This window comes from Ambystoma mexicanum, chromosome 9 (genome assembly GCF_040938575.1).
Source record: "Ambystoma mexicanum isolate Mex_15411 chromosome 9, UKY_AmexF1_1, whole genome shotgun sequence".
NCBI classification, from domain to species: Eukaryota; Metazoa; Chordata; class Amphibia; order Caudata; family Ambystomatidae; genus Ambystoma; species Ambystoma mexicanum.
This window is the reverse complement of record NC_090931.1, coordinates 804,783,343-804,806,389: the sequence shown is the minus strand read 5'-3', so window position 1 is coordinate 804,806,389 and position 23,047 is coordinate 804,783,343. Positions and strand designations below refer to the sequence as shown.

General features: G+C 45.1%; 1 protein-coding gene across 1 annotated transcript in view; it reads right to left on the bottom strand.

Annotated features, from left to right (window-relative positions):
• The window catches only part of ITGAV (integrin subunit alpha V), an 800,372-nt gene that overhangs the window by 467,546 nt on the left and 309,779 nt on the right, over positions 1-23,047 (bottom strand). Inside the window, exons 14-15 of the mRNA XM_069615781.1 lie at positions 16,808-16,853; positions 16,577-16,684 (exon numbers count right to left, since the gene is read on the bottom strand). Of these exons, the coding sequence (XP_069471882.1) occupies positions 16,577-16,684; positions 16,808-16,853 (154 nt within the window). The remainder of the gene's footprint in view (positions 1-16,576; positions 16,685-16,807; positions 16,854-23,047) is intronic.

Below are 23,047 nucleotides of genomic sequence, written 5' to 3'. Positions count from 1 at the left end.
CCAACTAACCAACACAGTGACCTTTTTTTCCAAACTGAAGCTACCAACAGCACATCAAAGCTATCTTGCGCTTTTCCCTCTCAATCCCACTAACCAAGACCCAGCCCGCCTTCCTTTTCAGATCTGCCAAAGCTCTTGGAGACCATGAAAATGGCAGGTGTGTGTGGTATTGTCATGCCCCGCATTCCTATTTCAAGACACTTGCAGATATCTACTTCCAGTTGGAAACTGCCCTGGAGACTGTTTTCAGCCCACGGAATCCGCCGCACTACAAGGTCCAGAATTCCTTCGGCTCGCAGTCACGGGAAACGCCCACAACGTGACTTGCGTTCTGAAACAGATCCCAGTACTTAGTGTGGCGTGTCCTTGTAACGGGTGCTCCTAAAACTGACTATTCAGTTCGAGTACTCGATCTACGATTACCTACGGTTATCTTCCTGTTATCTGATTCCTGACCCGGCTTTGTATCAAGGATTATTCTGACGTCTTTTCCCTCGATTTCTGGCTCCTGGCTCCCTCGGTTGTTTCCCCCTGGTTAACGAACTCCTGGCTTGTATTTTGGATTTGTTCTTTGCCTACTTCCTACACAGAAAGTATACGAACTCTTTACCACAGGAAAATACACGGCGCTGCTCACAAGAAGACAACGCTCTACACACTGAAGTGACCAAACGGACGCTCTCCTGTTTCTGCTGGTCACTCCCTGGATTTGGGACGCTTTGCTGTTTATATTTGGGGTTTATTTTGGACACTATTAGACGCGCCCTCGTGCCGTTCGGGTTAGGTGGATCTTTGCACAAACTTTCTTCTACTGGGACTTCCATTTTCTACCATCAAGCCAACCTCCTACTACACACTTTCAGGTTACGGGACTTCCTACCTATCTAAGCAGGTAAGAGGGGTCAAGAAGGGAACAAGTATTGTATTTTGTACCTTTGGCTGCTATCTTAAACTATCCTTTTCTTTGTTCCTCTAGCTCTGTTGTCGCTGCTCCTGCCTTTCCACTTAAGCCCCTGGCCTGTTAGTTACTACCTTCTACAGGCTGCGCTCTTGGGGGGAAAGTCTTGTGCAAAATCACGTTTCAAGATATCCCAGAACCATCTTGGTTATAATCCAGGTTATCCCAGAGTGAAGAGGTTCCCTAAGCGGAGGCTGATCTTGTATCCTTTAAAAATCTGTATCCTTTTCCTATTGCGTAAAAGTTGTGACAGATTTAGGAGCCTATTACTTTTGCCTATCGGTTATGGAAACGGGAGCGGATCCAATGGCGGCTTTGATACAAGCCTTTGCGACCTTACGCACCGATATGGCATCTGCTAATGCGACTCTCCATCAACGTATGGATGTGCTACAGAGTTTTGTGCAGCCCTTACCCCCCGATGAGGAGTTCGGTGATGCCGCTGCTGCAGCAGCCCCTCCTGTACCCCAGGCACAATCGTCTGCACCCATTGTGCTTCCTGGACCTTTCCCTTTGGCCCCTCCAGAACGCTTCTATGGAGATCCTAAGACTTATCGGACCTTTGTCAATCAATGCCGTTTACATTTTCTTTGTCGACCATTGGCATTTCCTGACGCTGTTACCAAAGCAGCGTTTCTCCTTTCCCATCTGGGAGGAACAGCGGCGGCTTGGGCTAACCCTTTACTCGAAGCCAATGATCCAGCCCTATATAACTTTGATGCCCTTATTCAGTCTATGAATAGCGTATTTGATATGCGTTACAAGGCACAAACCTCAGACCTTGAATTCCTTGCTATCAGTCAAGGCAAATCAGATCTTCTGTCTTACCTCACTCGCTTTAACCAATTGGCAGCAGAAACCACCTGGCCCGAACAGAAGAAGGCAGCTGTCTTCTATAAGGGTCTTTCGGATGAGTTGAAAGACTCCTTATCAGTGGTACCAGCTTTACCAACGGGCTTCCCGGAACTGTTGGACTTGGTCCTACAAGTTGACGCTCGGCTACGGCAAAGACGTGGCGAACGGCGTGTTCCTGACCTTCGCTTCTCAGTCAAAGCAGAAACAACTCCTGCTACTCCCTCAGGAGAAACCGAGCCAATGCAAATAGGGGCCATCAGAGGTCCCTTAACCAAAACAGAACGAGAACGACGTATGGTTAACAACCTGTGTTTCTATTGCGGTCAATCCGGCCATTTCATTCGTGCATGTCCCAAGAGACCTGTTAAGGTAGCGGGAAACGCCAGGACTCGTCCTTAAATCGAGCCCTAAGGATGAGTCGCAATATGGATGGCTCGGACCAGTACCCTTCCTCCTCACACGTCTATCTTGCCATGCGTTTCGTCCTCCCGGGTGTTGAGGCCTTCACCAGTCCAGTTATGATCGATTCGGGGGCTAGTGGAAACTATATGGACATACAATTAGCTCAACACTATGGTATACCTGTGGTTCCGAAAACTACACCTGAGGAAGTACACGCAGTGGATGGTTCTCATCTGGTGTCCGGATGGATAACGGAACAGACTGTCCCACTTCGCATGTCTACCTCGGGAGAACACATTGAGCAAATAGTTTTCGACCTTATTTCAGCCCCGCAATTCGGGATCATTCTTGGTCTTTCTTGGCTCCGGACTCATAACCCAATTATTGATTGGGTTAAACAAACAGTTCATTTTGCTTCTGCGTTCTGTACCCAACATTGTTCTCGAAGCCCCGGTGCGACACCTTCGTCTCCCTGTTTGGCTTTGGTATCTAACATCTCCTCTGTTAATGCCACGCTGGGAGACTCTAATCCCGAACTACCAGCAGTATACCAAGACTTTTCCGATGTGTTTGACAAAGGGTTATCAGAAAAACTCCCTCCGCATCGTTGTTATGATTGTCCCATTGATTTGGTACCTGGGGCAGTAGTACCTCATGGTCGTGTTTACTCTCTGACCCGAAACGAAGAAGAACACTTGAAAGAGTATGTGGAGAAGGCATTGCTTCTGGGACATATTCGACCTTCCCGGTCCCCTGCTGCCTCACCTATCTTCTTCGTACCGAAAAAAGAAGGGGATCTACGCCCTTGCGTGGATTACAGAGCCTTAAACAAGGTAACAGTCAAGAACCAGTACCCATTGCCCCTCATAACGGAGTTGCTTGATAAGATGACATCATCCACTATTTTTACCAAATTGGATCTTAGAGGGGCATATAATTTGGTGAGGATACGAAGCGGGGATGAGTGGAAAACCGCTTTCAAAACAAAGTTTGGACTATACGAGTATTGCGTCATGCCCTTTGGACTTTGCAATGCTCCAGCTACATTCCAACATTTTGTTAATGATATTTTCGGAGATGTACTAGATTGCTATGTCGTGATCTACTTAGATGACATCTTGATCTTCTCGGATTCCCTCACCCAACATATCCAACACGTTCGCTCTGTACTGCAGCGATTACGTACACACTCTCTCTATGCCAAATTGGAAAAATGTGTATTCCATGCATCATCAGTTGAGTTTTTGGGGTTTCAGATATCTGCGAATGGGGTGCTCATGTGTACTTCCAAGGTTAAAGCAGTAAGGGACTGGCCAGTCCCAGATTCTGTAAAGGCACTTCAATCTTTTTTGGGTTTCTCGAACTTTTACAGACGCTTTATTGCCTCATTTTCTGAGATAGTAGCGCCCTTGACCCGTCTCACTAGCCCGAAGATTCCATTCCTTTGGGACTGCAAAGCCCAGTCGGCCTTTGAGGCATTAAAGGAGGCCTTTACTACTGCTCCCGTTCTGCAACACCCGAACCCTTCCCTTCCGTTTATAGTGGAGGCTGACGCATCCGCTATCGCGGTGGGGGCTATTTTGTCGCAGATCTGCCCCACTACACAACAACTACATCCGGTGGCTTATTACTCCCGTAAATTGTCTCAGGCTGAACGTAATTACACTGTTATGGAAAGGGAACTCCTAGCAATTCGAGCAGCCTTTAAGGAGTGGAGACACCATCTTCTGGGTGCTCGACATCCAGTAACTGTGTACACTGACCATCGGAATTTACAGGCCCTTTCCAACGCAAAATGTACCAATGCTCGACAAATACGTTGGCATTTGTTTTTCACGTTATTTGACTTTATAGTCACTTATCGCCCTGGACCTCTCCACGGAAAGGCAGATGCATTATCCCGAGTCGGTGCCGATTTCGACACCCGGGACTCGGTTACCCCTATGCTACCTTCGGGTTCTGTCATTTGTGTTTGTTCGGTCTCCCCCTCACTTCTGGATCAAGTTCGACAGTGGGCCAATGAACATGCCGCTTATCTCGACACCTTGGGTGCCCAGGTTGTCACAGGTCTTCCTTATGTTCATGGTCTTTTATACTTACCTGACAACCACACCAGACGGAAGGCTTTGGAATGGGCCCATGATACCCCGTTAGCTGCACATCCAGGCCAGCTTAAAACCTATGACCTGCTACATAGATGGTGTTGGTGGCCAGGTATGAAAAAGGATACCGCGGCATACGTATCTACGTGTGCAATATGTATACAATGTAAAAGACAACCAGGGAAACCATTTGGTCTATTAATGAACATGCCGCTTCCTCCACGCCCATGGCATACGGTGTCACTCGATTTCGTGGTGGAACTGCCCTTGGTTAAGGGAATGTCAACGGTGCTGGTGGTGGTGGACGTATTCACTAAAATGGCACGGTTTGTACCGTGCTCAGGTATACCTACCGCCTCCTCATTGGCTACTCTTTTTTTCGATCATGTGGTACGATTCTTCGGACTACCCACAATCATGATTTCTGACCGGGGTACTCAATTTACTTCACGGTTCTGGAAAGCCCTTACCCATTCTTTGGGGATTGATGCACGGCTTTCATCATCTTATCATCCTCAAACGGACGGACAAACCGAACGCACAAATGGCACCATGGAACAATACCTTCGTTGCCTGTGTTTACAGCATCAGACAAATTGGTTATCCGTTCTGGGGACAGCGGAGTTTGCTTATAACAACTCTCGACATACTTCAACAGGATGTTCCCCATTTTACGCCTTGTATGGATTACATCCAAGAATACTTCCACCTGTCTTACCTTCCTTGGATCAAATCCCTGCAGCAAAATCCACGAGAGACACTCTGATTGCTATACGGAATTCCGTTATATTACATCTACAAGCTGCACAACTCCGGACAAAGACGCAAGCGGACAAACATCGGTCGCCTGCCCCCTCCTATGTCCCCGGTGATCGTGCCTGGTTGGCAACCAAACACCTCAACATTCGGGGTAAAAGGAAACTCATGCCCCGTTATGTGGGTCCCTACAAGATCCTTTCTTGTCTCAATCCGGTTGCTGTCCGTTTGGACATCCCATCCCATTGGCGGATTCACCCAGTCTTTCATGTATCTCTACTCCGTCCTTTTGTACCTGGCACTCGACTTCCTGTCGCCCCTGCTCCAGTTATGGTACAGGGTGATGATGAATATGAAGTACATGCTATATTGGACTCCCGTCTGCGTCGTGGAGTACGTTTCTACCTGATTGATTGGAAGGGTTACGGTCCTGAAGATAGGACTTGGGAACCGGCCTCGAATCTGCATGCACCCCGGCTCTTGCGGGCCTTTTGGTTGGAAAGACTGCGTGCCCGCAGGGGTGGTCGTCCTTTGCGGGGGGGTACTGTCATGCCCCGCATTCCTATTTCAAGACACTTGCAGATATCTACTTCCAGTTGGAAACTGCCCTGGAGACTGTTTTCAGCCCACGGAATCCGCCGCACTACAAGGTCCAGAATTCCTTCGGCTCGCAGTCACGGGAAACGCCCACAACGTGACTTGCGTTCTGAAACAGATCCCAGTACTTAGTGTGGCGTGTCCTTGTAACGGGTGCTCCTAAAACTGACTATTCAGTTCGAGTACTCGATCTACGATTACCTACGGTTATCTTCCTGTTATCTGATTCCTGACCCGGCTTTGTATCAAGGATTATTCTGACGTCTTTTCCCTCGATTTCTGGCTCCTGGCTCCCTCGGTTGTTTCCCCCTGGTTAACGAACTCCTGGCTTGTATTTTGGATTTGTTCTTTGCCTACTTCCTACACAGAAAGTATACGAACTCTTTACCACAGGAAAATACACGGCGCTGCTCACAAGAAGACAACGCTCTACACACTGAAGTGACCAAACGGACGCTCTCCTGTTTCTGCTGGTCACTCCCTGGATTTGGGACGCTTTGCTGTTTATATTTGGGGTTTATTTTGGACACTATTAGACGCGCCCTCGTGCCGTTCGGGTTAGGTGGATCTTTGCACAAACTTTCTTCTACTGGGACTTCCATTTTCTACCATCAAGCCAACCTCCTACTACACACTTTCAGGTTACGGGACTTCCTACCTATCTAAGCAGGTAAGAGGGGTCAAGAAGGGAACAAGTATTGTATTTTGTACCTTTGGCTGCTATCTTAAACTATCCTTTTCTTTGTTCCTCTAGCTCTGTTGTCGCTGCTCCTGCCTTTCCACTTAAGCCCCTGGCCTGTTAGTTACTACCTTCTACAGGCTGCGCTCTTGGGGGGAACGTCTTGTGCAAAATCACGTTTCAAGATATCCCAGAACCATCTTGGTTATAATCCAGGTTATCCCAGAGTGAAGAGGTTCCCTAAGCGGAGGCTGATCTTGTATCCTTTAAAAATCTGTATCCTTTTCCTATTGCGTAAAAGTTGTGACAGGTATAAATCACATTAACATAGCATAACTGGTAGGTAGAATTTCCATCTTGTGTGATATTCTACTCACCTGGTCCCCCAGCACTTTTTGCTGGACTGCTGGATTTTTTCTAACTCTCATGGGTGATTGGGAATATATTTTTCCTCACTCACCCACCCTTGTTTTGCTCCGCTTATTGGGTTTATTTTGATGGAGTCTACTTTCCTCCATCTTTTTCATTGGCATCTGTAAATTCCTATTGTAGCAGCAGAACATTATGTGCAGTGTTAATGGAAGCTCCTTGAGCTTCCCTCTTTGGTTTATTTGAATTCCTGTTAAGAACTACTGTTCAAGGATATGAGGGTACTTGTTATCCTACCTACAACTTTTCTTTTGAGACCAGCACTCCCCCCGCCCCCCAACTTATGTGGAGTGCTGAAGGGACCCCTTTGTCACTTCTCCTTTAACTTTTTAGTTACAGTAACAATTCCATCTGAGTGTCTGGTGGCCGTGGATACTTTTTCTACCAATTTTGTGAAACTTAGAATGCAGGCTGCATTTGCAGCTGCGGTAAGGCACACATGTGGCACCATTGATCCAAAATGATTCCGTACTTTTTTCACCAACTCACAATGTTTTTTTTCTTTTAGTCCTTTTGCTGTGCTGGCTGAGGGAGGACCTTGTGTGTCTTGCCTTCGTCATGATCCTGTTGTGAAGCCTGCACGAAGGCGCCAGTGTGTCTGGGAGGACAGGAAACTGGGAGGACTCCAAAACTCCACAGGTCTTGTCCTCCAGTGTCCCTCCTTAGATCCAGACAGCCCACACCCCAAGTTTGAATGACAGCATGCATGTTGAATGGCAGGTTTCCTAAAGAAAAGGTGAGGGTCTTGATGCTGAAACGAGAGTCAACTACTGGAAGATCAATGCCAAAGAGAAGAAGTACGTTTGCAGCTACCTCCAGAGACCACCAGAGCCATCTGAGTGACCACTGCTGCTCCAGCCCACTTTTCCAAGCGACAGGGAAGCTCTGAATCTGATGACTTCCTCCCTTAGACAGGTGGGGCCAACCAGTCTGAGGTCTACCTGCATTTCAAGCCATCCCATGATGAGCTGTGACCTTCACCAGCTGCAAACCGCCAATACCCTGGGACCTGTGGCCAGTGTGCAGTGCATTACCTTTCAAAGGTCGAATCCTCCCGAATCTTTGGTGGACTCCTTCCAGACCTCCAAAGGCAAGATTCCAATCCTTGAAGTCCCTTCATCAAATACTGGGCCAAGAGAGCAAGCTGAATTGGCAGGGCTGTAACCATGTTTTCACTGGTGCTATGAAAAGGGCACCAAAACCACAGAACCATGAAGAATCCTGTGCTGAGAGCCTCACCACTCGACTGCTACTGCGAAGATCCATCCCATGTCCCTTCTTCAGTCTACCTAACCAAGAATCTGGTGACCGGGTCTACTGCTGTTGTGTCATGCGAGTATTGTGCTACATCCCATCTTAAGTAAAAGCACCCAGATGCCCGAGGGTTAGGTGTGCCAGTGCTACATAAATGAAATAAATCCTCATGTTTAAAGTACTGTGAGAATCTTGGTAGAATTTACCTAGAGTTGCTTTGCTGGAGTGCCAATTCTTAAGCAAGATTGCTAATTTGCACATTTTGGAGTTTGCCGCTCAGGCCCAATGCATGTGCGCCTATAGGGAGCTTTCTACGAAGCCCCTGAACCTTTTTTTCTCAACAAAGAAAGTGTACTTACTTGCTACTAGTCTTCTGGAACTCTTTAATTTCTACAGCTGTTGCCTTACCTATTTTGTCCCCCAATCTGTCTGAGACTCTCATACCTAGATAGGGATGGCCTACTAAAGCCTAAGGCCCCTGTGAATGTAATGCAAGTCTTACCTGCTCTGTGTTGGTTCTGATTAATTCATTCTTTTCCAATACTAGTGATTCCAAGTATTAATTGTCAAGTGCTTTACTTGCCTTGAATTGCTCCCAACTATTCTACAAGTGTGTACAAAGTTATTTTACTTACCAGTATTCTCATTTTATGATTGTTGGTTGATGAATACTTTCTAACCTGAAGAAACACTTTCCCTTACTTGCATTCCAATTTAAGGTTTACAAATGAATTGTGGTACATTTGCAAATGTCCTACTGTATATATGTATATACATTTCTTCTACTTACCTGAATTGAAAAGTGAACTTAAGCTTGCCTAGTATGTTGAATACATAATATTTATATACAACTACAGGAGTGTAAGTGTCTTCTTGACTGTTGGCGTGTTCAAAGGTCTTTGTACTCTACTACGGCCCTTCTCCCTCCTAGACTAAACCTGGCTGCTCAGCCATTGCTACCAAACCCTTTGGGTAGTTCAGGCCTATACTAAGAGTTGGAGTCCTGTACACGAAAAGTAGAGGCTTCTATAGTGCAACCATGGATGGAATTTAGTAAAACTCCCTTGCACTGACAAGTGTAAAAAGTATCCCCATCGCACTGCATTGTAAGATGCGGTGTGCACTGTTAAAAAGGCACAAAGTGGAAAAGATAAAAAAGGAAACAGTTTCCCAGTACTGATAGTCTGAAGGACTGATTAGTTTATTATTTTTTTTTATTATTATTATTATTATTATTTTACCGATTGTTGCATCTGCAGAATGTTGCAAAATGTACCTGCCACTCTCATTCCACTCTGAATGTTAGTGTTATTGTCATGCCTGTGCCACTGGCACACACATTGGCAACCATCATAGACTATTTGGAACACATTTATCTTCATAATACTCTTTGAACAAACCCTATTCACACTTTGGTCCTTCATTTCCATTTGCACGACTTTGGTAGTTTCTTATTTAATTCAGCTAACTACATGTACCATAATGCACCTTGCTACAGTTATTTCCTGGCTATTCCCATTCATCAGTATTGGAACCACAATTCCCAGAAACCCTAGCGATCAGTGCTGCGTCCACCTTCTCAGGACCAGAGAGGGAGGAGGCAGGAGCACAGTCTCTTGCATCAAGAGTTCTCCCAGCCCCTTTTTGCCTTGAGCCACGATTTGTATGCTGTTCCTGTTGCCGTATTATCCTGCTTCTGATCCAGTGCCCTTTGCCGGCTCTTCTGGGCTCCCTGCTACACTCCTCTGCCTTCAGCCCTGCTCCTCTGGGCTCCCTGCCTTGCAGCCTGCTCGCTCCACTGCATTCAGCCCTGGTCCTCTGGTCTCCCCGCCTCGCTGCCCTGCTCCTCTGGGCTCGCTCCTTGCTGCCATGCTCCTCTGGGCTCTCTGTCTGCAGCCTACTACAGCTCTGTCCGGCTCCTCTGGACTCCCTGCCTTGCAGCCTACTACAGTCCTCAACAGTTTGCCTGCACCTTGTGCCATCGGTTACTGCAGCCCTGCTTCCTTGTTTGCAGCCCCCCCGCCCCGTTTCCTGGCTACTGCTCCCTTGCTCTCTTCCTGGTTTGCAACCCCCTGTTCTTGATTCCCGTCCTTCTCTTCCTTGAGTCGTCTGTCCTCCCCTTAGGTTATACTGTTTCCTTCTTTCCTTCTGCTAGCTTTCTCTTGTCTTTCCAGCCCTGAGTTACTGTTCTACTATTCCGTGTACAGTTTCCGGTCACCATTCCCTACAGTTAGATACTAGGTTCTGCCCTTCCTTTTTCCGGATCCTGTTCTGAACCTTGTTCTCTTTGACTTCCTTTTCCCTGGATATTTCTGTTCTTGTCTTCACTTGTGTCTTATGTAAATCCTTTGTACAGAGCTTGACTGTTGGTTTCCGGCAGGCAAACTCTGCCCCTTCCCTTGTCCAACAGGAACCAAACAATGACATGAAGTACAACACTGAAAACACAACATGTACAGGCTTCAGTCTTGTGAAGTACTGTTACCTTGTTCGTGCCTTAGGGTTCAGGTACAGACACCCACTGCTGTTGTTCCCAGCCATGAGCATACAGAGTGGGCCCCTGTAATAGCAATCTGTGCAGAAGGCTGGAGTTTGCAAAAGGTCCGTGGAACACTCTTTCCCATTTCTGCATACACCAAGAGGGAATCCAGTTTGTTTGTACCTTTGTAATCCCTGCCCCTTTTTGTTCACAGCTACTGTTGCCTATTCTTTCTTGTTGAGCTTCCTGCTGTGTGTGCTTATCTGTCACCTTACATCAGCACTGTCACCCAAAACCTACCTGGGTGCCCTGTGCCACTCTTGACAGAGTGCCATTGCTGACAGTTTTGTCCATGGGTAGAGGTGATGGAATCATCGAATTTTCAATGTCTTTCATTAAAAGACATGCTTTTAAAAACGTATGCTTATCCAGTTTTCTTTCGTAAAATATTCTGGCGTACAACTTTCTGGCAGGTATTTTATAGTTATAGGAACTACAATTACCAGGCAGATACAGGTGGGGAATCTGCAGTGAGCAATCCCTCCAGTTTAAGGGCCATCTTTTAGTAACAGCATACGGTTAACTTTGATTAAATAGGACTGTTGCAGACTTTTATTACAATTATTACAGGCTAATTTGGAATTGGAATTCACCACAGAAACAGTACTTCATTGATTAATACTATTATGCATTTCCAGATGGCAAGCACATGTGAAGAAATAGAGTGGTATCGATACGGGAAACTTTGTGCTAGGCATGAAAAGCTCTGCAAAGCGAGCGACGATCCTTACCCATGTCATAAGGATAAGTGTGAAGATCAATGAGTATGTTTAGTTACTAAAAGGGTTCTGTACTCCAGCCCCGGCTCTTTTGGCTGCTACAATATTAATGAGGAGAACAATGAGAACAAGAGAGCTTTACATAATTCAACCAATTTATTCTTAGTCACCCCCACCATCATGGATTGCACTGATCCGAGACCTTCAAGCTGGCCTCGAAGTAATCCATGTAGTCTACCCCTCAGAAATTCTAGACTCCGAGCAAGACTCGCCAGATTCCTCGAGCCCCTAACTAGAACCCTATCCCCCGCCAACAAAAGATCCAATAACCAAAAGGTAAATCGCACCCACCTTAATACCCAGAGGCCTTCAACTACTCCAACTAAAACAAAACCTACCCAATCTACTGTAGTGCCCCCCCTTAGAGGATTAATAAATGCCAGATCTCTTACTGCACACGCCACGGATATCTGCGACCTGATATCGGCCGATAATCTGGACTTTCTTGCTATCAAAGAGTCTTCGCTGCACGTCGCAGCAGGACCCCTACTTTCGTTAGCAATCCCGGATGGGCATACCATACTGAGACAGGACAGAACTAATATGTGAGGCCGCAGCATTGCCATCATCGCTAAGACTAGCTTAGGTATGAGAACTACACCTACCCTAGTTTCTTAATCGTGTGAAGCGTTTACTATTAATATTCCTCTACTTAACTCCCAGACACTGACTATCCACCTCATCTACATACCACCTGGTCCCATAGGAACATTCAAGAAGGATATTTACAGCCTACTCTCCAATAACCTTAAAATATCTACACAATGACTTGTCCTAGGGGACTTTAATATGGGATACAATCACCCCTCAGACAATAAGCCACCACCATTGCCAACATGCTCTCTGAACTGGGCATAACTCAAAATCTTCGAACCCACTCATACCAAAGGGAGAATCCTTGATTAGCTGGCAGACTACAACTGCACTGCCAACATTAAATCCATCTCCCCACAATCTTGGACAGACCATTTCCTCTTATCCTTTGAACTCTAGAACACCCCTCTCCAGTTCCCACCATGGACCTGCCATGTCCAACAAGGAATAAAAAAAAGAGTATTACTAAGGATAAAGTGATTTTCGCTATCCTTCCCACTCTCAACCAATTAGCGGATCACTTAGACCCAGAAACTCTTGTCGATGAGTACAAGAACTTTATGTTAACCACACTTGACAACATTGCCCCTTTAAAACTCAGACCAAGTAAACCCAAATCCCATCTAAATAAATGGTTCACCCATGAACATAAGGACTTACGACAACTCAAGAGGAGTTGTGAAACCGCATGGAGGCTAATCCCCTCAGAAGACCACAAAAATAAATGAATGGAAATCTCCTCCCACTACGAAAAGGAAATCCATACGGCCAAGCGAAATTCATATAACAAAGCACATATCTAATGCTAATTAGAGTATGAGGGAACTGTTCACCATCCTCAAGGAATTAGTCACCCATCCCCACTCCGGAGACTTGCTCCAAAGATGAAACATGGTGTTCAGATATACAACAAACACTATCAAATAAAGCAACTCTGCTCCAAAAGAAAATAGCTAAGAAAAAAGCCTCTCTCAATCAACCATCCCAGACTAACATGCTGAATACCGACCCCTCCTTCAAAAGGTACAGGACTCAGCTGTGCGATTCATGTTCTCAAAAACCTCTATCCTCGAGGTAGAGAAAGTCATCCTCTCTATCAAGCCATCTAACTGCCAAGGCGACCTCTGCCTGGCCCAATTTATAAAAGATGCTGCCAGAACCACGTGTACTTGGTATCCTGCACACACAGATCAGAGATCAGCCAGACCGTTTTATACATGGTGGCGACTCTGGGGGAAGCTCCCTGGAAAACGCCTTCATTAATACACATTGTCAGCCCTTTTGTTACCACGCATTCTCAGTATCCTACCTCATGTAAAGAACATCATTCCATTTTGCGCGTACCTCCGATACCATTCTACAAGTGTACGCGAATGTCACATGACCTGACTTCATTGCGCTTACTCACACGCACGCTCATCAGCCGACTGGTATTTAAATCAGAAACCTTCCGTAGTACGCACTTCTGATGATAGTTCTTTTTGTCTTCGTTCCGGAGCTTGGAATTTCATCCGTACCGCTCTTCTCAGCGGTCTCTTCTGGCTGCTTGTTTCCATTGCGGTCGCAGCTGGGACCTGCTGCTTCAACGGCATGAACTCCAGCTAACCCCTGAGGCGTGGTTTTCCCGGCTTTACTCAGCAATCCACAACGGATCAACCCGCTTTCCTTCAGTTGCTTGTCAAATATACCACGTTATGGATTCACAACTTCGTCTTGCTACGTGACCGTTCCTCCTCCACCCTATTCAGTTACGCAGGTCCCACAAGGGGGAGCTTCATAGGTGAGAGTGGTATTCTGTGGTGTTTTTCTGACTGCTTCTTGCTCGTTTATCCAGTCATCAACTTACATTAAAGGGGGCTTGCCAGTCTTTGCCTAACCTGGACTCTTTTGACCTACGGAATCCATTAAGACTGTGAATACTTACCTGGGTCTGCATCCTCATCTGCTAATTAATATCTTTTGCTAAAAGAATAGTGCACTGAACTTCATGGACGCTACCCAGCGTGCACCAACCCGTCTCTAGTGTGGCCCTCGTTCCGTTCGGGTTAGTTTCCCTACTAACATTCCCTTCCCCATCGTTGTTTTTTTTTTTTTTTACTTTGGATTTCCTGGGTTACAGTCCTTCAGTCCATCAAAGCAGGACAGTGGATCTCTAAATAGACCTATACTTAGTCTACTAGTTCGGGGGCAGTTACTAAAACTCCTTTTGTACTTGTTCAACAGGCTGGTGTATCCCTTCCATAACTCGCTCTTTCCACTAATTACTCTGAATATCAATAGTCAAAGAGTGACATTAGTTGGAAGGTCTGTAATCAACTAACGGCATTTTGCTCCGAGTCGTCTCCAACTTGTATCCTTTGTATACCCGAGTATCCTTTTTTGGTGTTCCAATATATAAAAGTATATTACTGAATCCTTTTTTGGTGTTCCCATATACCCAAATCTTAACACCCCATTTGTATCGAAACTTATCAACGCTTCATTTGCAACGTGCAACATGCCTACCAACCTGAAACAATCCTGGGTACTGCCTCTGCTCAAAGCAAACCCTAGACCCACTTATACCTACAAAATACCGTCCCATCACGACAGTCCCATTTCTACTTAAAATCCTGGAAAAGACTGCTTACAACCAAATTCAAAAATTCTTGGAACATAAGCTCTTAGGAGCACGTCAATCAGGATTCCGCCCCCAACATGGTACTGAGACTGCCCTCATCAATTTAAAGGCACAAATAGATGAACTACGAGACAAAGGTAAAACAGCCCTTCTCCTGTTGCTGGACCTTTCGGCTGCATTCAATTTTGTCGACCACAAGGTCCTTTGTAGCCACCTAGACTCAGCTGCACATTTTTCCAAAGCGGCTATAACCTGGATTGAGTCTTTCCTGAGCGACAGGACTATGAGGGTATTCTCCCCTCGGCTGCAGCCGATCCGATGCCCATTCTGTGTAGAGTTCCCCAGGGCTCCTGCTTCTCCCCCACCTTATGCAACATATTTACTAAGCCCCTTTTTGATGATCTGGACCTTCTTTGCATCACCTACACTAATTCTACAAACGATACCCAGATTCTCCTCCCACTTTCTGGGAATTAAAACAAGGATTTGGTCTTGGTAAATAGGTTGCATCTCATCATCCAGGCATGGATGGCAACCCACTGTCTATGCCTGAATGATGATAAAACAGAGCTAATCATCCTGGGTACTCACTCTAATCTTAAAAAAACTAGGCCAAGACTACATCTCTTTTGAGATTGATCGCAATATCATTAAGGTGTCCAAGGAGATAGACAATTGGCTTTTATCTGGACTCCATCCTCTCCTTCGATAAACCGGTGAAATCCATGGCATCTGCCACAGCTTACACTTGTAAGCTCATTAGAGCAGGTAAATACTTTCTCTCAGATGACAACTGTATTATCTTAGCTAGAGCCCCGGTTCTGTCTAGGCTCGACTATTGCAATGCCCTTTACATCGGTGTCAACAAATCTATCATCCACAGAATCCAAATCCTACAAAACAATACCTTGAGAGCAGCTCTTGGCGTGTCCAAAATATCACATACATCTAAGATTAGGTGCCAAAACAACTGGCTGTCTACCCAAAACAAAATCCATTTAAATGTTGCATCCCTTGTTCACAAAGCTTTGAATAATGCTGCACCCAGCTATCTCATGGACAGATTCCTAAAGAGAAGCTCCACCCGACTGGCAAGAACCACCAATGTCAATAGCCTTATCATGTCGAGATTCAGGCTGGCTAAGGCGGGGGGAGGTAGCTTCCAGGTCCGAGCGGCCCAATTATGGAATTCATTGCCACATCCTCTACGTGGTAAGCAGTCTTTTTTGAAATTCAGGTGGAACTATATCAAACATCCAGTTGCCCATTTATACATCCTCCCTTTAAGCTAGTGATGTGACGTCCTTCTAGTGCCCGCGTATATCCTATCTTGCTGGTAATCTGTAATTTGCCTTCTATGGCCTGTATATATTTTGTTTTGCTTGTCATCTGTTTCTGACCTTTCTATAGCTTTATATATTTTGTTTTTGCTTGTAATTTGTAACCTTGTAACGCCAAGCCTCGCATATTCTGTACTGCTGCGCCCAGTTACTTTCGGGCCTGGTGCGCATTATAAGTGAATTAACAACAAACAATGATCACAAAAATACTTCACGTTGGAGTCTTCTCCCATCCAAGCATTGAACAGCCGCCAATACCCAAATTGATCATCCTCAATTTTAGGGCTGAGACAACCCTGCAAGTGTTTGACATGGAGCAAGCCTGCGCTTGGCAAATTCAAACGCGAGTACTTATCTTGTGAGCTATTCACTTGGCAGATTACAAAAATGTCCTAAGCTTGCCCCTATACACTGAAGCCAAATAGCCCAATTTGAGCAATATGGTTATTTCTTAAAAAAATGTCAGTGCCTAAAAGCTGAACAACTCATTCCTTGCTTACATCACGGGCAGTTGTAGGCAGAAATTGTACATCCGACTGTGGGACACACTCCAACAACAAGTGCAATTTGAATTAGTAACTCAGGAGAAGTCTTATACAGTTAAGATAACATACTCATTGTTAACACACTTGCTTAGCATGTAATTACCTACATAAAAACACAGATGCTTACCATGAAACTTTGGTGCTGCCATCTTGAAGGAGACAGGTTTTATTTTCTGGGTTCAAGATAGAAGGAGAAACTTCTAAAATGGCATTGACGTTGATAACGGCTCTTGACCTACACAAATATAAATGAACAGATTATTCATATTTTCAGGAAACAAAGTATTTTTTTTCTTAGTTCTTCATGTTCATTCAAACATTGTAACTGTATCAACTTTAACACCATGACTTTACATACCTATACAAAACAGCTTTGTCTGCACCAAAGACACCGACAATTAGGTCTAGAAAAACAAAGACATATGTTAATTGGAGCAAATTATGCATGTGTCCACAAATCTTACTTGACTGCTGTATTTCTACTCTTGTGCTTGACATGTGTATTGACTTGACATGTGTCACAAAACCTAGTAGGCTCAACACGAGGCCAAGGCACAACTGTATATTGAAACAGATGTATTGGGGATCTTTACGACACCTCTCTTCACATTGCATGTACCGACCTACTATGTTAAATTATGTATGTACACATCTCATACTTTCAATGCACCTCCCTGTATATATCCTGATCTCAATGTGCCTGCATGTAACCAACTGGCACCTGCACCCAAATGTACTTTACATGTTGTAACCAAGCTTTGAGTACCTTATGCCTTGCGCATGAATACCCTCGCGTCTGGAGCGCAATATAAGTAATAAACAAACAGGCAGACTGGGCCACAATATATAAGTGCAAACCAAAAACTTCATTAAATATGATGCCTTTTCCTTGTGCTGAATATTTACAATCTAACTTGTAAATCCTAGTCTGGGCTCCACCCCCCCTTAAGGTGCTCAATTTGCAGTCACTCACAGTCCTGAGGTTTTAAGTGTACCCACACTTTGTTCAATGATCTTTGGTCCTCTTCTTGTCCTAGTATCCAGTAAGGCCCACTAGCTCCTGGTTCTGAGGTTCATGTGTGCCCATACTAGGCCAGCAAGAAAGCAGAGGATGGGGCAAAATAGGTCCTGTTGAAACCCTGCTGCTTCCACAAGAAGGCCAGCAACCTGCATTGCCTCATTGGCTCAACCTACACTTCTCTGCCATCTCCCAGTCTTATGGTTCTGGCTTTGTCACCAACTGGTCATCACCCCTGTCTGCCCCCAAGGGTCGCTAAGTTCCCTGCCTAAGAGAACATTTCCTCGATCTCCTTGCACTCTTCTCTTGTACCTCTGACACTCCGTCGCAAGCACATGCATCCTCCTCTCCAAGGTTCATCCTTGCTTGGTTTGATGCCGCACCACCAAATCACTATATACTTCTTAACACCTCTCTCCTCCTAGATCTTTCACTCTCTAACCTCCTCCAGCTTGTTCTTCAAGCTGCTCCCTCATATATCCTCAAACCTTTTAGTTCTTTCTCTCACACCTCACCCTGATATTGCCAATAACCTTCTCCTTTCTCCCTCCAACCACGTTCCCCCCCTGTAACGTGCTCTCTTCACTCTTCAGTCTCCTTCACCTTACTGATGATCCACTGAGCAACTCTTCCCCTCTCCACCGCCCCTCTGCGGTTCTTTCCAATCCTCCCACCACATTTCCAATGCCTCTTCCCACCTTATCTCTATTTCTAGCCACCTCCTGCACTCGCTCACTAGCCACTGTCAGGTCACACAAGAATGCAGATACACTACACAACATTGCAGGGCGCAAGAGCGTTTATTTCATATTTACAGTTCTTTTGGGACAACCGTTTGGTTCAATGTCTGTACATAGTATTATCTTTAACAATCCCTTTTAGGAATCAGAATCCTCTCCAAGCCATCATGTAGGAAACCTACCTGACTGATTGGATGGAATTCTAGTCAGGAAAATCAAGGTACATTCTAAACTGCCTTTCATAGAAACTTCCAAGGAGGAAGGTCCAGTTTCGCTTTATTCCTCAGATTTCAGGCCAAACTGCTGTTTTTTATGAAGTCTGGCAGGATTCAGAAAGGACATGTTGCAGAAACTTCCAATGACATAGGGGTGAACACAGTGGGGAGAAGTGTCTTATTTGAACCGTGTAAAGCCACAGAATATTTAAAGGAACGTAGAAGGAACACTGTTGGGACAACGGCGCAAATAATGTATACTTTAAGCTAAAGAAACAGATTCAAAATTGTTTGGCAGGAATTGTTTCTTTCTTTCCAACAAACGCAATATAGCATTAACAAATGTTTCGTAGTGAAAGAACACTTGTGGGGGAAATGGTCTCGTCCCGTTCACAACGCAGCATGTCTTTAGCTCTGAACAACACTAGACCGCTGCATGTAATTCTGTGCTTATGTGCAGTTCACTGCTTTTCGTTGGTAAAGAGGATTGTGTTCCTAAGCATGTTGCAGTGCAATGTTAGAACTCCAAAGAGCGCAATCTCTGTCCTGCACTAAAGGTGCCTGTGCAGAACAGTTTATTTCTGAGACAGTTTCCCCTGTACTGCTAAATGTTACTCGCAAAGTAATGAAGGATGAACTTTGTTATGTTACCAACCAAAGAGTAATCTTAAACTGTAGAAGTTACAATTTCTGCTACAATCACTGGACTGTATTACTTATTGCGAGTGCTTAAAAAGACATTATGCAGATCTACCCACCTTCTGGAAACAGAGCAAAATTACTGACCCACTGTCTGCTAGCAGGGAAAACTGTGCTGGCCCGCTCTTGGAAGTCCCCAGAAGGCCCCCTTATGGCCCAGTGGTGGACAAAGCTCTGGGATATATTGATTGCGGAAAAGGTGACAGCAGTGAAGGCGGGAGCTCTCCACCGATTCCAGAACATCTGGGCCCCAGTACTAGAATATGACCAGCAATTCCCTACCCTGACCTACAAACCCACCAAGGCCCGGTGGATCCTGAGGGACCAAGAGAACCCCGAAGGAGACATATAGACGATGAGGCGCAAAGCGGGCAGCCTAAGAAGGAGGAATCCAGTCTTGGGGACAGTGGGGAGGAGATCTGGAGAAAAGGACTGGGGATCAACATGCCTAAATTGTTGCTCATAATGTTTTGTAATTGTCATCCTGCCTTGATTTAAAATAAACAAATAAAATGTTTTAAAAAGACATTTTGCACAATCTGTAGGAGAATTGCATGAAGCAATTACTAAAGAAAAGGAGTTAGTAAATAGTTGTTAGGAACATTAGTCTTTGCTATAATTCAACTTGGTATTTCCTCTTTACAGAGGAACACAGGCAATGTTGGGAGCATAGGGCTAAAGGTTTTGGGTTTCTCTACTCTTTAGCTTACCCATTAGTTTCTCCCTCTCATCCCCTGTAGATCTGCAGGCAACCCCAAGAACAGGAAGGCTGTGTTAGTTATTTTCTCCACTTCCCCTTTCCCCCTGAGGTGTGTCAGGTTCAGCTGTTAATCAGCTGAAGACGAGACGCCCTGGTGGGTCTGTGGGGTTCAGCAACTCTTGCGGATCAAGCCAGTCAGGTCCCGACACCCCCTCAAGCCCATCTGACCTACTCCTATGGTGTGTGTGATGAATCCTATGGATCCCTCACCAAATCCCTGCCTAAAGTCTCCTCCCAGGTGGTCAGGGAAAGGCAGACACTTCCTGATCCTGACCTTGGGGTGGTGCTCTGCAGAAGGATCACCTGGGAGGAGAAAAGGAGAGGTAAGAGTGATCAATGGGATGAGACACTGTATTCATCTTCTTCTTAGGAAGAGAGGTTACAAATGCAAAAATACCTAATCGCTTGTTGCCACAAAAATATAACTGTGGGTGAAATAGGCCAAAGCTCCTGTGGCAAAAAGTTGAACATCCATTCTAGAACCTCTAGAGCTAAATGCGACCCTACCTCAAAAGGGGGTAATGGAAAGAAGTCTGTAAATAATTATCGTTAAAAACCTTATTCCTCTTTCCAAAACAAACTGGTGACTATTTTATACTATTCCTTTAATGAATGTTATAGAAGGCAGAAGGCAAAACAGGCAAACAGAAAGAGTTAGAAAAACTAACTTTAATGTCAAGGACAACTCCCATAAATCCCTTAGTACTGGGACGAGGAAGAGGGAGCAAGACCAAAGATACAGGAGTGGTCAGCCAGTTAGGTAATATGACCCACACCTGAGGGAGGCAGAGGCCTAAAAGGCCCCCTCAGGTGCAGGTCAAGAGGAGCAGCAGCAGGCAGAGGATGGAATAATTAAGACTGCAGAAGGCAGTCCGGGCCGTATATGCTGTGGGAAGATTTTCCGAGGACGCCGGGACCAGTGCGTGTCCTGAGAGGGTCTGCAGAGGGCAAGCAGCGGGAAGCGTGGAAGAGAACTGCTTAGCCATTCAAACCACATTGTGCAGCGGAAAGCAGAATTAGTAGAAGCAGCCAAGAGGTTCCAGGTGGCAGGGTTGCACCGGAACTCTCGGGAGCCAAGGTGGCTCCAATTCAATTTGGCAGACGCAAAGGCATTCGAGAGGAAAGAGCTTGTCTGACCAGGAGAAGCCATGGGTACAACAGTCCTGCTAGCACCAAACGGAGCACAAGAGAGCAACTTACCCGGCGAGTCTGTAGTGCATAAAAGACTCTGGGGCGCTCTGATGCAGGCAGCGTGTGTCGTGCACACAATTTCACTTGTGAGTGAGCGAGGACCATGCAAATGAAGGCTCTGAATATCAAAGCCAACAGAAATGGTATTCTGTGAAACCAAAATATGCTAGACCGGAGTACGCCAGAACTCCTACGACCCAGTGGGGAAGCCCTATTGAAATCACAGGTGTACAACCAATTCCCAAGCCAAAAGGGGTTACATATCAGGCACAATAATTCCATCAAACATTGCCAAAGACCAGAGTGGGATTTTGAAAAGCCCATGGGTTGTAAAGATTACAGCTCAGATTCTGGGAGACCTATACCTGTAGTATAAACTGCCTGCCAGTCCCAGTGTCTTGGGCCCCTCTCTCTCACTAAGAGAAGAGGATCGATCTTGTTGTCTCTGCTGCATTAAGCCAAAGAGGGAAACAGTCAAACATGTTATGACTGAATGAACCTACCATTGGGGACTGTACACATGACCCACTTGGGCAAATATGTCCATTACCTTGAGACCATCTAGGATGAACACTTTTGGAAGTGCTGTATTAATTCCTATAACAGGGGGGCTACACATGACCTTGTACAGAATATGGAAGATTGTGTCTCAGACCCAGGATAAAGAGGCAGTAATAGTCAAACATGAGCGAATGAGTAAGCCTCATGATACGGATTCTCCAGTGTCCTTTGTCCCACATCCCCTTTCCCCCTACCATCCCTGCCCCCTCCCCCTTAGCAGAAGCTAAGCAATTGAGCTAATTAAATGAGTAACACAAATGACCAGAAGTATATTGAATGTAAAACAATGAATGAAGATTGCACTATGAAATGTAAAATGGTACGAAAGAAACACAAGGACTCTGAATTGATTGTCTCTTTAAACAACCTGCATTGCTACTGCCCCGAGGTCCTCAAATTGCAAAGTACTCTATTTGAATTTTGCTTGAACATGCTGACTATTTGATTGACCATATTAGATGAATTATTTAATTGTATTCTTATTATCTTATTATCATGTGTTTGTTTTACTGACTGTATATCAAATAGATAAAAGATAGAACAATGTAATGATAACTAAATGTTATCGATTGTATGTATTTATTTTAATATGTTTAAAGTGTGTGTTTAAACTATAACACATTAAATAAATATACCTGTCGTTGATACAAACATACATTGCCAAAGCCAAGACAGAAGAAAAGTGAGGCTGTCTTGTAATACCCATTTGGTTGTTGGCGACAAGGCGAAAGAAAGGTGGCCAACAGGCTGCCTTTCTGGAGAAGGTTATCCAGAGGGAGAGGAGCACAATTGCCAAGGAGTTTTGAAGAGCACTAATGTGGTTCCTTGTTTCCCCATAACTTCTTGTGATGCTTAAGAAGGCTGATAAAGTTGTTTTCTAAAGTTGGAAATAACCACTGAAGTACTTTTCTGTTTGTATTGTTGAAGAAGTAGACGGGCAGGCAAGGATACCGGTAGGGCAAGAATTTATTGCCTCAAAGTCTAGCAAAGACAGGAGCCAGATAGTTGATGCAAGTGCCAAACTGTGGTTGGTACAACAACTCATGCTGACACAACATTGTAAGAAAAATTGTTAAAGCTTGTTGCAGAAAAAGTACAATTCTTTTTTAAACTGATTGTCATAAACCACCCGGACAAAGACTTTTGGAGTTACTACAAAGGCAGAGCTGTTCTTACTCCAGGAAGAGTTGTAACTGTTTGTTTCTTTTGGATACCAGAAGTTGTAACAGTCATCCCGACAAAAACATTTGTTGTTCCCACAAAAAGTGAAACCTGTTCTTACTCCAAGAAGAGTGGGAATCATTTTTGTCTTTCGGAAGTAAGAACATTATGACAATTATCCTTACAAAGCCAAATGTTGTTGCTTGCTTGGAGAAGACAAACCTGAGACAGTTCTTACTCCAGGAGGAGTGAA